This window comes from Asparagus officinalis, chromosome 8 (genome assembly GCF_001876935.1).
Source record: "Asparagus officinalis chromosome 8, Aspof.V1, whole genome shotgun sequence".
NCBI classification, from domain to species: Eukaryota; Viridiplantae; Streptophyta; class Magnoliopsida; order Asparagales; family Asparagaceae; genus Asparagus; species Asparagus officinalis.
Window position 1 is genome coordinate 128834630 of NC_033801.1, and position 15710 is coordinate 128850339.

The following is a 15710-nucleotide window of genomic DNA, read 5'->3' on the forward strand; positions in this document are numbered from 1 at the left end:
GGAGTAGATTATTTTGGAAATCGTGTCTTTTGCAAGTAGCTTTGAAAAGCTACCTCAAGTAGCATTTGTCTTTGGGAAGGAGCTGCCAAATTTTTTTCCTTCCGTTTTTACCCCTAATAATTCTAATTTTATATCAATAATATTGCATGTTCTTTTTAGTCATTTAACAAATTTAAGTTAGTTGTACAGCTAATTTTGTCAAACAGCTCTAGTCAATCAGCTAACTAAACAAGTATCAGCTTTTAGTTATAATTTTATAATTTTTAGCTAGTTTAATGGCTTTCAGCTATAATCTCACAGCTTTCCAAACACAACCTAAATCTAAAAAGAAACCCTTAAAATAAAGAGCCATGGGCCCATGAACTTATATTGACCAATGGACGGCCAAGATTGCCGACCAGTGATCGTAGACGACGGCAGGCGAGGTAGGCCCCAGGTATCTTTCGCACCCATCATCCAAGATATTTACCAAAAACACCATTCGCCCAAAATCAAAACCCCTCACAAAATTAATTAATATTTATACAAAAGAAGATCAAAGTCCCCTTTTCTTTCGTTGTTTTTGTTATTATTATTTCTCTCTCTAAATCCCTCTCAATGGCGGCATCGAGCCAGGGCAGTCTCCTCCTCCAGAAACAACTCAAAGGTCCCAATCTAATCACTCCACCTATTGTTTATTATTATTTTTGCATGAATTTTATCTATTTTTACCAGTTTTATTCTAATTTTTTTGGGGTTTTGGTTTAGATCTTAGCAAGAATCCTGTTGATGGATTCTCTGCGGGTTTGGTTGATGATAACAACATCTTTGAATGGAGTGTTACGATCATTGGACCGCCCGATACGCTATAGTGAGTAATTCCTTACCATATCCTTCCTTGTTTTCTTTTGATTGGTTTCGGTGTATTTTGATAGAACTCGATTCGATCCTTTGGGGTTTTAGAGTCCAGGGTTGTGGAATTTTAGGAAAGTTAGGGTTTTTGGTTGATTCTGTGTCTTTATGTTTGATTTTCTTGTACTTTGTGATTGCTTGGAATAGGATTGAAATCGGGAAAGCTCTTGTGCTTTGATAGAATTTAGATTGTCTATACATTGAAATTTAGGATTTTGACTCAGTTATGGGGTTTTTAGGTGTCTTAGGGTTTACCAAACTTGAGGATGTTTAGGTTTAGAGCAGCCGAGGACTGATCTTTATGTTGTTTGTTGAACTCCTGTGTTATCTGTTGGTGTTCCTGCTGTAACTTTTGGTATTGGCATATAATTGTTGAATAATTTGATACATATTACCGCAGTATGTGCCTGATTTAAAAACACGATTTATATGTCGGACGTTGAATTTTCGGAACTGTGTTGCCTGTTAACCCTCAGCATGTTTTTGTGTATTCTGCGCTGTTTTCGACCAAATAAAAAAAAACATCCCGCATAAAATAATTTATGTGCACTTTAAATTCTTGAATATTTTTAGAGTAAAACCCGTGTTTTTTGCTGTTTCCAACCAAATATAAAGTTGTCATCCTATAGAATATTTTATTCATAATAAAAAACTTTCATATTTCTATCCAAATTACAAGTTGTCATCCACATTGAATATTTTATGTGTTTTTTTAAATTCCCAAATTTTTGTGGACTATAATCAAAGATTTTGGTTGTTATCACCAAATAAATAATTATTTCTCATATAAAATATTTTGTGTACACTCAAATTCGTGAATTTGAATGGACTAACCCATGATTTTGGTCATTATCGGCAAAATCACAAATTATAATTTCGTATGAAACATTTTATGCGTAGTTGCATTCTCCAAGATTCTCGAATTTCTAGGAACTATAATCGATGATTTTGGCCATCTTCAACCAATCACAAGTTCCCTTTGATATAGAATATTTTATAAGTACTCCGAAAATCTCAAATTTCTATGGTCTATAACAAATGATTTTGGTCATTTTCAATCAAATCACAAGTTGTCGTCTCGCAATATTTTATCTCTACTTCTAGTTTTCTATGGATTGCAACTTATGATTTGACCGTTTTTGACCAAATTACAAGTCGTTCACTTGCGTAAACTATCTAATGTGCGCTCCTTAATTCTTGAAATTTGTGGTCTATAATTCATGATTTTGGTCGTTGTTGAATAAATCACAAATTGTCGCCCCTCTAGAATATATTATGAATTCTATGGGTTATATTACGAAAATTGACTAAAATCGTGGGTTATAGCTTATCAAAATTGTGAATTCTAGTGTATTGTGGGTTATAGCCTAAAAATCTCTTGAAGCGAACAAAAATTGACAAAAGTCGTGCATTATAGGTCATAAAAATTGTGAATTTTGATGATCACATTATTTATATAAGTTCTTCGAAATGTACCAAAGTTGTTAAAAATGATTGGGGTACACATGAAAATCGCAAATTTTAATGTTCACATGCTTAATTTATTTTCGGTTGAAATGAATAAAAATTATAAAAATCGTTAGTCATAGCTCATGAAAATCATTTGATGCACGCATACTAAATTTACTTTTGTTTAAAATGAATGAAAATTACAAAAGTTATTAGTTATATACCATGAAAATCGTGAATTTTGAGTCACCCATAATAAACTTTGTTCTCTCATAAGGGATGAAAATTGACAAATCATGAGTTATAGCTCATGAAAATCGTAAATTTTATGTACACGTAAGTTATTTGCATTCTTCATAACAAAGCAAACCTGTAAAAAGTAAGGGTTACAACATAAACAACAAAGTTTTTATGTACATAGTATGTTTGCTTTCATTGGAAACAAATGGTAATTGACAAAATTTGTAGGTTATAAATAATTAAAATCCGTAAATTTTTTATAATTGACAAAAATTGTTGGTTATAAATCATTAAAAATCGTGAACTTTTATTTACACGTATGATTTACACATAATTTATTTACATTCTTTCAAAATGGACTAAAATTGTCAAAAAACTATAGGCTATGGCCCCTAAAATTTGCAAAATTTTATGTACACATGATTACTTTATTTTTGTTTGAAAAGAACGAAGACTAAAATCATGGGCTATATAGCTTATGGTAATCGTGATTTTTGTTGTACACATAATTTATTTAAATTCTTTCAAAAGGAACCAAATTTATTAAAAATTGTGGGTTATATCCCATGAAAATCGCAAATTTTAAAGTACATATAATAAATTAAATTTCATAAGCAATGAACTAAAATTGAAAATTTTGTTGATTATAGCTCATGAAAATCTTATATTACGATGTATACATAATTTATTTATATTTGTTGACAACGAATTAAAATCTTTAAAATTCGTGGGTTGTAGCCCACGAATATTACAAATTTTGATGTACACGTAATAAATTTAGTTTCACATGAGCTAAACCAAAATTAAAAATTTTGTTGGTTAGCTTATGAAAATCTCGAATTTCAATGTATACATTGGTTCAAAACGAATCAAAATTTACATTTTCTCGAAGTGAACAAAAATTGTCAAAAATCAAGGTTTATAGATCATGAAAACTATGCATTTTGATGTACACATAATTTATTAACATTCTTTCAAAATGAACCAAAACTGTTAAAATCATCAGTTATAGCCTAAAAATCTCTTGAAGTGAACGAAAATTGACAAAAACCGTGGGTTATAGATTACGAAATGAACCAAAATTGAAAAATTCGAGAGTTATAGCTCATGAAAATCTCAAATTTCAATGTTTACATAATTTATTTACATTCTTTTAAAAATTATGAGTTATAGCACATGAAAATTGTAAATCTTGATGTGCACATAATAGATTTGCTTCACACGAATCAAAATTGAAAATTTTGTGGGTTTTAGCTCATACAAATCTTGAATTATGTTGTGTTCATAATTTATTATTTATATTGGTTTAAAACGAACCAAAATATACTTTATACTAAAATTGACAAAAATCATGGATTGTAGATCATGAATTTTATGTGCACATGGTTTATTTAAGTTCGTTAAAAACAAACCAAAATTGTCAAAATTCTTGGGTTATGATCTATAAACAAGACAAATTCTTAATAACACATAATAAATCTTCTTTTGAATTGAACCAAAATTTTAAAAAATTATGGTTATAGCCCATGAAAATTATAAATTTTTTTATGTACAAGTAATAATTTTTCTTTTGTTTAAAAAGAATAAAAATTGACGACAATTGTGGGCTATAGCTCACAAAAATCATGAAGTCTGATGTACACATATTTTATTCATAGTTTTTCAAAACGAAGTAAAACTGTTAAAAATCATAGGTTGTATCCCATGAAAATATCTCAAAACAAACAAAAATTGAGAAAAATCATGAGTTATAGATCATGAGAATCTTGAATTTTTATACATAATTTATTTACATTCTTTCAAAATGAACCAAAATTATCAAAACCATGAGTTATAGCCCATAAAAATCGTAAATTTTCAAGTGCACGTAATAAATTTAATTTCGCAAGAAACGAATCAAAATTGAAAAAATTGTGGGTTATATATCATGAAAATATCAAATTTCAATGTACACATAGTTTATTTACATTCTTTCAAAATGAACCAAGACCTTTAAAAATCGTGAGTGCCCATGAAAATCGCAAATTTTGATGTAAACATATAAAATTGAGTTCTTACTTAGAAATCACCTTTAAAATAGACTCATTTTATAGAAAACACTTTTGGTTTTATACATAACCGCTTTAAAACATTTTTTTGTTCCCATCAATCACCTAGTCTCACTTTTAAGTCAAGATTTTTTTGATTTTTTTTTTTGCAATAATTAGTTATCAAATACCAAATTTATTAAAGAGTGATCATTAATGGAGGTTAGGTGGAATCTATGTTGCGATACGAATCCGGGTGCGGACGTAGACACGTGCGGATACAGGACACATGAAAATTAGAAAAGTTAGGATACGGGGACACAGCTATATACATACATATTAAAATTAATAATCTATATGATATTGATATTATTTTCCATTCACATGTTATGAGAACTAAAATGCTTATGTCATGTCTTTTATTGAGTAGGTTATAAATTGAAAAACCACTCATTTTTTAACTAGATACTCAAACCACCCTTTAAAATCATAGTTATGAACTAGGCATGTGTTAGAATGAACATGTCCCGAGTCTAACAAGTGGCATAAATTTGAGGTTAAGTGTATGATATACGTTCAAGAAGTGTATCACTAGCTTTTTTAAACTAAAACATGCATTATATTCTAAGTACACATCTGAATAAATGTTTATATGCATTCAAGAACTGTCCAAGGAGTGTCCGACACGGACATGTATGCGGGAAGTGTTGGACATGTGTACGACATCCTAGATGAAGTGTTCGGGTAACATAGGGTAGGATCAATTACTTAAAAATTAAATAAAAAATGGTCTCAGATGGTTGATTGCAACAAAAAATACTTTAAAAGTGGTTTGTGTATAAATTGAAAATTGAAGGTGGTTTCTATAGAATGACTATATTCTTATGATTTTTCTTGTTTTCAACCAAATCATAAGTTGACTTCTTGCATATAGTATGTTGTGTGTACTCTAAAGTTTTGGTATATCTATGGACAATAGCCATGATCTTGGTCATTTTAGACATCACAAGTTGTCGTCTCCCACATAAAAAAAAATTATGTATTTTTCCAAAATCTCGAATTTTGACTATAATATGTGATTTTGGACGTTTTTGACCAAATCACAAATTGTCCTGCATACCATATTTTATGCATACTCTAATACTTCCGAAATTGGGTAAGTTGTAGCTCATATTTTGGCTATTTTTGACCAAAAAACAAGTATTCGTCTTGCATAGAACATTTTGTGCTCTAAAAAGCGCACAAATTTCTATGGACTATAACTTCTGATTTTGTTTGTTTTTTTACCAAATCATAACTTGTCTTGTATAGTTTTTTTATGTGTACTTCGATTTTCTGAATTTATGTGGGGACTATATAACCAATGATTTTGCCCATTTTTGACCAAATAGCAAGTTGCTGTTCCACGTAAAATATTTTGTGTTTTAAAAATTCATAAATTTGTATGGACTATAACCTTTGACTTGTTTTTTTTTGTTGACTAAATCATAACTTTTCCTACATAGAATTTTAATGTGTACTCCTATATTTCCGAATTTATGTGGACTATATAATCAATGATTTTGTCCATTTTTAACCAAATTACAAATTGTCCTCCTACATATAATATTTTACGCTTCTAGTATTACCAATTTTGTGTGGACAAATGGGCTATAACCCATGATTTTGATCGTTTTTTACTAAAGCACAAGTTGTCCTCCGTAGAATTTTTTATGCACATACTCCAAATTTCTTAAATTTCTATGGACTTTAGTCCTTGGTTTTGCCTTTTTCGACCAAGTCACGAGTTTATATCCCGCACAGAGTATTTTTATCTGTTATTTCAAAAATTCCAAATTTCTATGGACTATAACTTATGATTTTAGTTGCTTTCGACCGCATCACCATTTGCACTCATGCACGTAAATAAATTCCTGAGATTGTTGAAAGATAGATGTCTATGGATGTTTTTGTGGGTTTCGTAAGATTGGGAGTGTTGAATGGCTTGTCAACCAGGATGCCTTTGGTATCTTTCACATAATTCTTACATAAATATTTTTTGCACTATTGTCATATTACATTCTTCTGGCTTATATAGCAATTATAGACTGCATATTTCTGTCCACAAATATTGATTGAGTTCCAATTGTATTTCAGTGACGGGGGCTACTTTAATGCCGTTATGAGTTTTCCAGATAATTATCCTAACGGCCCTCCTTCCGTTAGATTTACGTCAGAGATGTGGCACCCAAATGGTTAGTTGCCTGCTCTTTTGTCTCTACAACCTTGTGCTATTATCTTGTTTCATGGTTAAGAAAACTTTGTTTATCTTGATATCTCAGTTTATCCTGACGGGCGTGTTTGTATATCAATTCTCCATGCACCTGGGGAGGACCCCACTGGCTATGAGCTTGCAAGCGAGCGATGGACACCTGTTCACACGGTAACCTTCTTTGTCAATTGTAAATTTTAATGTGTAAACTTTACTGTTTAAGTATTTTCTAGGTACAGTTTAGTGTGATTATTGGGGTATTATAAGAATTTTGAGGATTTCCCTAAAACATTAAATTAAGCCTCTGCCTCGATTGCAAAGAGAAACGATTATTTTTGAATTAGTGGTTATGAAATTAGGATCTCTAAAAGATGCAGAAAAGGTTTTGCCAGTGCGCATATTTGTTTGTATTTGTAGAGGTTTTGAGGCAGAATATAATTAACACAAGGGGACTGGCATACATCTCCATGCATCTTTTAGAATTTACTTGTGTGCGGTATCTTAAATAAATAAATGATGGATATAACTGTTCAGATAGACAAACAACCACGTAATGAACTAAGGAGGCCCTATGCACAAATGTTTTAGTATGTACTTAAAGATGCTATATCTTTGACTTTGCTGATAAGTCTTTGATTCTGGAAAGATACTGTTGGAACTAATAGTCTACTAGTCATGGCAAGATAGCAAAAAACAATAACATACTAAAATGTATAAATCATTTTTTAAAGAATAACTGAATCACTAAGAATTATCATTTAGTTCCAGATTCTTCGTGTTTAATCGTCAGGTTGTCGTCTCACTCTTTGTGTATTCACTCTTTTCATCTTCCCCCTCACTTCTTTGCAGTGCCTTTTGAGTTGTAACCACGCTATTTTCTCTGAATTGTTGAGTTTTTCCTATTGCTAAATCATTATAGCAAACTTAGTTCTTTATTGTACTGATAGACCGTGATTCGATCTTAGGGAAATACCTTTGGTTTGAGGTCTCTACCTCTTGGGTACCAATTTCCTATTGTGGATTGTAATTGGATTATATCTATCAATCTTTGTAACTGGAGTCGGATTACTGTGACTGCATGTTGTCAAATGACACAATAAAATCCTTTAATAGCTGTAATAGAGGAGGTGACAAGAGACCCGGGAACATAAATATAGGTTCCACATTTAAACTAAATGCAAACAAACAAGCTCATGTATGTCAATAGTACTTCCTATAGAAATGAGAACAACCTCTCAGATTTCTTAGATATATGGATGTTCTAGATGAGGTTCCGAAAGATGATCTACAAAATCATATGAAAGTAGACTTAAATGAGTAAAAACATGCAAGAAATAAGCCAATTGCTGGCAGAGAGTAATAATCATTGATATTACTATGGATGGAAAGTTGGGAACATATCTACTTCAAGGTTCAGTAATGAAATAAAAAATTAGTGAGTGTAATATCAGACGGGAAAAACCCTTGTTGTTTTCCAAGCCTTGCGAGGGTATTCACCAAAATGTCTCATGCTTGTGTTTCTGCAGTATTTTGTTTATTTTGTGCATGTTCACTTGATTCTTGTAAATTTCCTTATAATTATGTAAAAACTCTCTTGCTTGTAATTTGCATTATATATTCATAGCTAACTGAGATTTTTTAAATAAGCAGGTTGAGAGTATAGTTCTGAGCATAATCTCCATGCTTTCTAGTCCTAATGATGAATCTCCTGCTAATGTTGAAGCAGCTGTAAGTGATTCCTTTTTCTTATTTATATACAGATGGTTTTTGTTTCTGACGTTCTTTGATCTCTATTTCATCTTGTTTCTTTTGTGATAACTACATGCATGTAGTTCTTTTGTGACAACTACATGCATACATCCCTTAGTTTGACCATATTATTACAGAGTTTGACATGACGCAATTTTTTTCGATTGACATTCCAGAAGGAATGGAGGGATAAGCCGAATGATTTCAAGAAGAGAGTCAGCAGATGTGTGAGAAGATCTCAGGAAATGCTGTAAAGAAAATATCGTAGGCGAGAGAACCCACCTTGTCAAAGATTATAGTTTTGCGTGCGGAGAGCCTAGCTACGTGCCGATGCCCGTGTCGGTGTAGTTTGGATATATTTAGTGTGCATGCGGCCTGTTGGTTGCTACGTGTAAGGGTTATGGTCGGTTAAGCTCTGTAGATTTTCATCTGTCTATTGGAATCTCACTCAGTCCAGACCCGAGACTTTTTTCCTTCAATACACTTTTGGGGTGCATGTCATTTAGGTGCTTGATCTTCAGTTTTGAGTGGGAACTCGGTTTTGTCTGCCTTTTACTGTTTTTATTTGCCTTTTTTTTTTGGTGTGTGAAAGCCATGTAAACAAGTATTAGATATGTTAAAGAGCGTTCACAGCATGCAACTGTTGCCAGTTTTGCAAGTTTGCAACTGCTTATATGCCTTTTGCTAAAAGTTTTGTGAATGACACAGAGCAAGTTGAGCTTGACGGGATTAACATAGTTGATCAATTTGAGTCAAAAGGGCTCTCTATTTGAGCTCTAAAGATTTAGAGTTTTATTAGAGTTTTAATCTGTTTGTTGTTCTAGGTGTAAACTGCTTGCTTATGACCAGTGAAGTTCGTGAAGCTTTATGTATTTATGACCCTTGAAGTATTTATCAAGTGGAGCACAGAGCGCTATGTTTTTTTTTTTAACCAGTGAAGTTCATGACCCTTGATATATTTAGGGTGTGTTTGGTTATCTTCTCGAAATAGCAGGGGAGCATTTTCAAGCTTAAAAATGCATTTCCATGAGTTTCCAAGTGTTTCCTAGAAAATGATATTTTTTTTGTTTGTTTTATAACCTTGAGACTTGAAGAGAAATTGTCTGCTACAGAATTCCTTGTGTGGTTTGTAATTGAAAATAGGAAATCAGAATGAAGAAGACTGAGTAATAGTTCTTCATCCAATTATTCAACTGGCAAAGTAATAGACCTCCATCTGGAATTGGGTTTCTTTAAAATGATGATGAAATGTGATGTATCAAGAAACCCAAAGCCTCCTTTCCAAGCGAAGACAAACTAAGGGATAATATACAATTTAGAGAAAACTGACTGTTTTCTTGGGTCAGGGTTTTTTTTTTTTTTAGGATTTTCGGTTAGGGGGTGTTTGTTTGCATGTAAGTAAAAGATGAAACATATTTTAGGTGTTTGCTTGCGTGTAATTGGTTTCAAAAGTGAAATGTGAGAAAGTTGCTTCATAGGATTTAACGTAATTTTGACTTCCTAAAAAAGTGGCGAAGTCACATGAAAATGATAAAATAGTAACCAATTTTAATTAAATGATTTTAACTACTTTTATTAATTAATCCTATTTTGCCCACATCATCTACACATTGCACTTTTAATAATAATTTAATTTCTCAAACAAAGATTGTATATCACTTGCACGTTGACATGAACGTGAAAGTCATTTGCAAAAAAAAGTAACGTACATATTTTCATTTCACTTTCGAATTTCCTAATACCCCCTTAGGGGCTGTTTGTTTGCGATTTGGGTAGGGGGAAAGCCTGCCAAAAGTACAACTTTTGGCAGGCTTTCCACCCAAATCGCCTGCACTTTTGGCAGGGTTTTGACAGGCTTTCCAACCCTTTCCCTCTAAAAAACCTCTTTCCAAACAACCCCTTAGTGTAAACAATTTCAATCATATGTTTAGTTACCCCCTTAGTGTAAACAATTTCAATCATATGTTTAGTTGGAGGGCATTTGGATGTCGTTGCAAAAAGAAAAGGTTGTTGCTTGACATGAACGTGAAAGCCCTTTGCATCGACTCCTCTGACGGGTCCTCTACTTGTTAATTCCTAGTGCTCAGACGTGTGCAGAAATTTGGTCTCCTTCCATGTTCTTTCAAGGCTTTCAAGCTCAACCGAAATGGCAACTGGAAGAGGGTGAAGAGTATCGGAGGTACAGCAATATTTGTCGGGGCTAATCAATCGGTGTCTCTTACGGCTAGTGATTTCCCCGATACGCTGAGACCCAACTCCGTATATTTGACAGAAAGCCGCGAGATGGCTAAGAGCCCAAGCGATGGGCGACCTATGCACACAGGAGTTTTTTGTTTGGAGGATGAGAGGAGAATCGGGATGTTCGATTTGGATGGTAAAGATGAACGCGAGCTCTATTGGCCTCGTCAGGCGCCACACGCATGGTTCACGCCTATAACTACACCTTAAGAACATAATAAGAGTAGATAATAAATTCTCAGGGATCTGATATCTCTACATTTATCTTTATATGTTGCGATAACACTCGAGCATTGTCTACATGTTTAGTATGTGCTAACATATGGTGAAAGCAGATTAATTATATGCTTTCACTAACATCTGAGGTTCTTCAGTTTATGTCCACATTATTGCAGACCTTCGATATCTTAGGAAATGCTTTAAAAGAAAGATCACTGGGGAGGTAGCTCACCTTGTAAGCCATTACTGTCAGAATGCGGAGCTGAGCTACATGCTGATGCCTGTTTCGGGGTAATTTCTATATATTTAGTGTGGAATATGCAGGCTGATGGTTGCTATGTTTTAAGCTTGTAGATTCTCCACTCATTAGTGGGCTTATCTGAAAATCATGCAAACAACGTGTATATGTTAGGAGTGATTTGTACATGCTACTGTAACGAGTTTTCGAAATTTGAAGCTCGCTAATTAAGTGATTCGCAATCCTTTTACAGCAGAAGGGAGAATGTGTAGTATGATTGAGGATTCAGGAAACCTGAAACTGGAATATTATGTAAATACTTTATATGTACACCGGTCTGTCCCTTGAAGTCCTCTTCTCACTTACAGTAAAAACAAGGTGCACTAAATTTTAAATCTTGCACTGAACCTATATTATCCTGTTTGCAGATAAAATTTCGGAGGGTACCCAACTGTTCTTTTGCCTGCAACTACAAATCAACTGAATCATCAATTACAGGTTTATAGGTTTAGGAGTTTCTTCAGGTGCCAAGCTCTCAAAACGATTGAGAACGAATCATAAGCGCCGACTGATCGCAATGGGATTCGAACCCAAGACCTTTAGATCCGGAGTCTAACGTGATATCCACTCCGCTATGCGATCAATGTATAACGTATAGATGTCTTTTTATACTTCTGAGGAAAATAAAATGCAAAACGTTATGACACTATACTCCCATATGCAGAAAATTACAATACCGATACTGAGTGTGGACATTTTACCTCTTTGATGGAAGAAAGAAAAAAAAAATTTAAATCACAAAAAATGTAATTTTTGTGTGGCTGCTGGGATTCGAGCCCAGGTCTTCACGGTCACAACGTGAGATTCTTACCACTAAACTACAGCCACGGATATGCGTCGAAATGAGCCTATAATTAATATAAAAGTACGCGTCAAGATCTTACACAATTTTGCCTAATATGAGGGCATCATCGACCTTTGTATATTCATTAGCATTAACGAGTCTGAATTCAGTTTTAGTGATTAACTCATGCATTTAGACTTGGTATTGTAAATCCTGTAACGTGACATACCAAGATAATGCATTTTATTTTATTTTTATTTTATTTATTTGCTTAACAATTCATATCTTACACTATCCAATGCATATCTTGACTCTTAATCACGCTATTGCTGAGAGACCCTCCATAGTTATATTGCTGCAAAAAAATTTCACTCAGGGAGTCTGTCAGCAACAAGAGATCACAGGGCTATTGCTGAGAGACCCTCGATAGTTATATCGTTGCAAAATAATAATAATAATAATTCACTCAAGGAGTCCGTCTGCAACAATAGAATCGCAGGGGTCTAATCGCAATTGGGCTATCCAAGGTTCCATCCTCAACTAAACCAAGTAGAGGGACTAATTCGCAACAGCTTATAAGATTTGAAGTACCCAGTAGAAAATCCACTGATTTGAGGGACTAAAGATGAGTATTAAAAAAAAATCCAACTTAAAGAATATAAATTTTTATGTTTGTTTACATTTTATGTCAGTTATCATTTTGCACACAAGAACCTCTTCCTCCAGGCTCAAGATGAGGATTTCTTTTGAACTCATTATACCGATTTGACCCCTACTGTAGATTTGGTTCGCTACTTTTTTTTTTATATTTTTGATAAATGAAAAAAAAAAACAATGCAGATGGGAGCTTGAGGGCCAATTCATCAAGCGATAAAGGCTAGTACTCTTTCATTGAACTACATCTCCCATTGTTACAACTTACTCATAAGGTTTTTGTCATTCATTTATTTGTTTTCACTCTGTTAATATATTTTGCTAAGATAGCATTCTCATTAGTTTTTGTTATTTATTAGTTTCCATCCTGTTAGGGGGTGTTTGTTTGCATGCAAGTGAAAGATGAAAGTAAAAATGTTACTTTCATTTAACAATTAAGGTGTTTGTTTTCATGTAAGCGGTTATGAAAGTGAGATGCAAAAAAGTTGCCACATATGATTTAATGTAATTTTGAATTCCCCTAAAAAAGTGGCGAAGTCACATGAAAGTGTCAGAAAGGTAACTAATTTAATTAAATAATTTTAATTATACTCTCTAATTAATCTTATTTTACCACGTCATCTTCACATTGCACTTTCGATAATAGTTTAATTTTTTAAACAGTATTTCACTTGCATGCTAACATGAATGTAAAAGCCATTTATAAAAAAAGTAACTTACATATTTTAAATTCACTTTCAGATTGTCAAACACCCTCTTAATATCTAAACATGAATGTAAAAGCCATTTATAAAAAAAGTAACTTACATATTTTAAATTCACTTTCAGATTGCCAAACACCCTCTTAATATCTAAAGGGAATAAGTTCATCTGAGATAAATTTATTCTCATTCTATATTTTCTTTAAAAAAATTAATATTATTTTTGTTGTAATCTCGTTGTTATCTCTACGTACATTACATATCCATAATATAAATCGATCATGAAATGTAAAAGTAAATAGATAAGAGAAGAGAAGAGATAGGTAGAAAAAGTGATCCTCATTTCATTCATCCCTTTGCTTTTCATACATGGTCCAATTTATAGATACATAGTGGAAAATAAAAGGACATTGGACAAATGAAAAGTCACAAATTAATATTCCACATTCAATGTAATGTCCACATTCATTTTGTCTTTTAGGTTTCCACAAAATGACTTGTAGATTTCAACACTCCCCCTTGGACATTACTTTGAGATGTCAATGCCTCGTTAAAAACCTTGCTGGAAAACCCAATGGGAAAAAACCAGTCGAGGAAAAGAGTACATGACATGCATACATTATTTCTGTTACGTCAGTTGTCTCGTTAAAAACCTTTCGCTAAGAAAAACCATGTAGGACAAAAACTTAGCAAAGGAAAAAAGAGTACAACTATAGATCTTCGGGATCCAAACTTGTGCTGCATTAGCTGCCTCGTTAAAAACCTTTGGCTAAGAAAAACCCAATGGGACAAAAACTTATAAAGGACAGTGGGGGGAATATCATCTTTCGCTAGACCACACGAGCCATAAATATGTCGTATCAACGATCTTAATCATACACATTCTCGTGAGGTCTCATATAAAGTGATAATCTCTGAGTGGTTAGAAGTAGTCACCATGGTCTGCTTAACAGACCTCTAAGAAACGACAGTACCACCATAGAGAAAAACATAACCAGTCTGGGATCTGGCGTTATGGGGATCAGATATGTAGCCAGCGTTCTAATAGCTCACCAATGTCATATCTTGGTTTCTTTTATAGAATAGTCCAAGATCTTTTGTACCTTGAAGATAGCGAAGGAAATGTTTAGCGCCATTTCAATGCCTCCTTATAGGAGAAGCACTATACCTTGCTAGCAAGTTCACCGCAAAATGTAATATCAGGCCTGGTGCAATTTGCTAAATAAAGAAGTGCTCAATGGTGCTCAGATAGGGAACTTCTGGCCCTAACATTTCTTCATTATCTTCTTTGGGTTTAAATGGGTCTTTATCCACTTCGAGGGATCGAATGACCATTGGTGTGCTAAGTGGATGAGATTTATCCATATAAAATCTTTCCAAAACCTTTTTCACATAGGTTGACTGGTGTAGAAAAATTCCTTCTGGGAAAATGCTCGATCTGTAGGCCGAGACAAAACTTGGTTTTTCCCAAGTCTTTCATTTCAAACTCCGTCTTTAGGCATGAGCTAGCTTCTGTAAGCTCATTGTGCGCTCCAATAACATTTATATCATTAATATAGACTGATATAATACAGAAGCCATTTTTGAATTTCTTTATAAACACACAAGGGCATACATCATTATTTGCATATCTCCTCTTCAGGAGGAACTTACTCAGTCGGTTATACTACATTCTATACTACGTTCTACCCGACTGTTTCAAGTCGTATAACGACCTTTATAATTTAATGTTATACATCTTGCGATTCTTGTTTTCTCTTAATTCAAGAATTTTAAGTCCATCAGGGACTTTCATATAAAAATATTAGCGTCTAATGACTCGTATAAAAATGTGGTCATGACTGGTCATGTTATTCTCTGTAGTGGTACCATTTATTTTTTTTGGAGGTTTTTAACGAAGCATTGACATCATGTAGTAATGTCCAAGGGGGAGTGTTGTAAATATAAATACAATGAATGTGGACATTACTAGAAGAAGACTCTTCACCTACTTGTGACTTTTAGTATTCTCTTCCACATCTATATAATGTAATCCATGAAAGACAAAATGTATAGAGGAATGAGGAAGATGAATAAAATGAGAATTACTTTTCTCCCTATTTCTTCTCTTGTCTATTTACATTTACATTTCATGTTTGATTCTTACTTTTGATATGTGATGTATGTAGATACAACAACGAGATTACAACAATTTTTAGTTAGATTTGAA

General features: G+C 33.2%; 1 protein-coding gene and 2 non-coding genes across 5 annotated transcripts; 1 reads left to right on the top strand and 2 right to left on the bottom strand.

The window, feature by feature from the left end:
- LOC109822488 (ubiquitin-conjugating enzyme E2 7-like) lies at window positions 499-11581 on the top strand. 3 transcript variants are annotated; one of them, XM_020388691.1, is made up of 6 exons: window positions 499-646; window positions 748-850; window positions 6744-6841; window positions 6929-7029; window positions 8509-8586; window positions 11241-11581. In XM_020388691.1, exons 1-6 carry the CDS (start codon window positions 598-600, stop codon window positions 11289-11291), a joined length of 480 nt encoding a protein of 159 aa, XP_020244280.1. In that variant the 5' UTR covers window positions 499-597; the 3' UTR covers window positions 11292-11581. The 3 variants fall into 3 exon arrangements, with proteins under 3 accessions (XP_020244280.1, XP_020244278.1, XP_020244281.1); XM_020388689.1 differs by lacking the exon at window positions 11241-11581 and adding an exon at window positions 8784-9282; XM_020388692.1 differs by lacking the exon at window positions 11241-11581 and adding an exon at window positions 8745-8835.
- On the bottom strand, window positions 11872-11944 carry TRNAR-CCG. Its single transcript has one exon. It is a non-coding gene; the product is annotated as a tRNA-Arg (tRNA).
- TRNAH-GUG lies at window positions 12119-12190 on the bottom strand. Its single transcript has one exon. It is a non-coding gene; the product is annotated as a tRNA-His (tRNA).

What these genes read in the sequence shown, in the direction of transcription:
- LOC109822488 (XM_020388689.1), top strand. Translation starts at nt 598, where the DNA reads ATGGCGGCATCGAGCCAGGGCAGTCTCCTCCTCCAGAAACAACTCAAA. An exon ending in CCTCCAGAAACAACTCAAAG is followed by an intron (nt 647 to 747) that starts GTCCCAATCTAA and finishes GTTTTGGTTTAG; the next exon opens with ATCTTAGCAAGAATCCTGTT. An exon ending in GGACCGCCCGATACGCTATA is followed by an intron (nt 851 to 6,743) that starts GTGAGTAATTCC and finishes ATTGTATTTCAG; the next exon opens with TGACGGGGGCTACTTTAATG.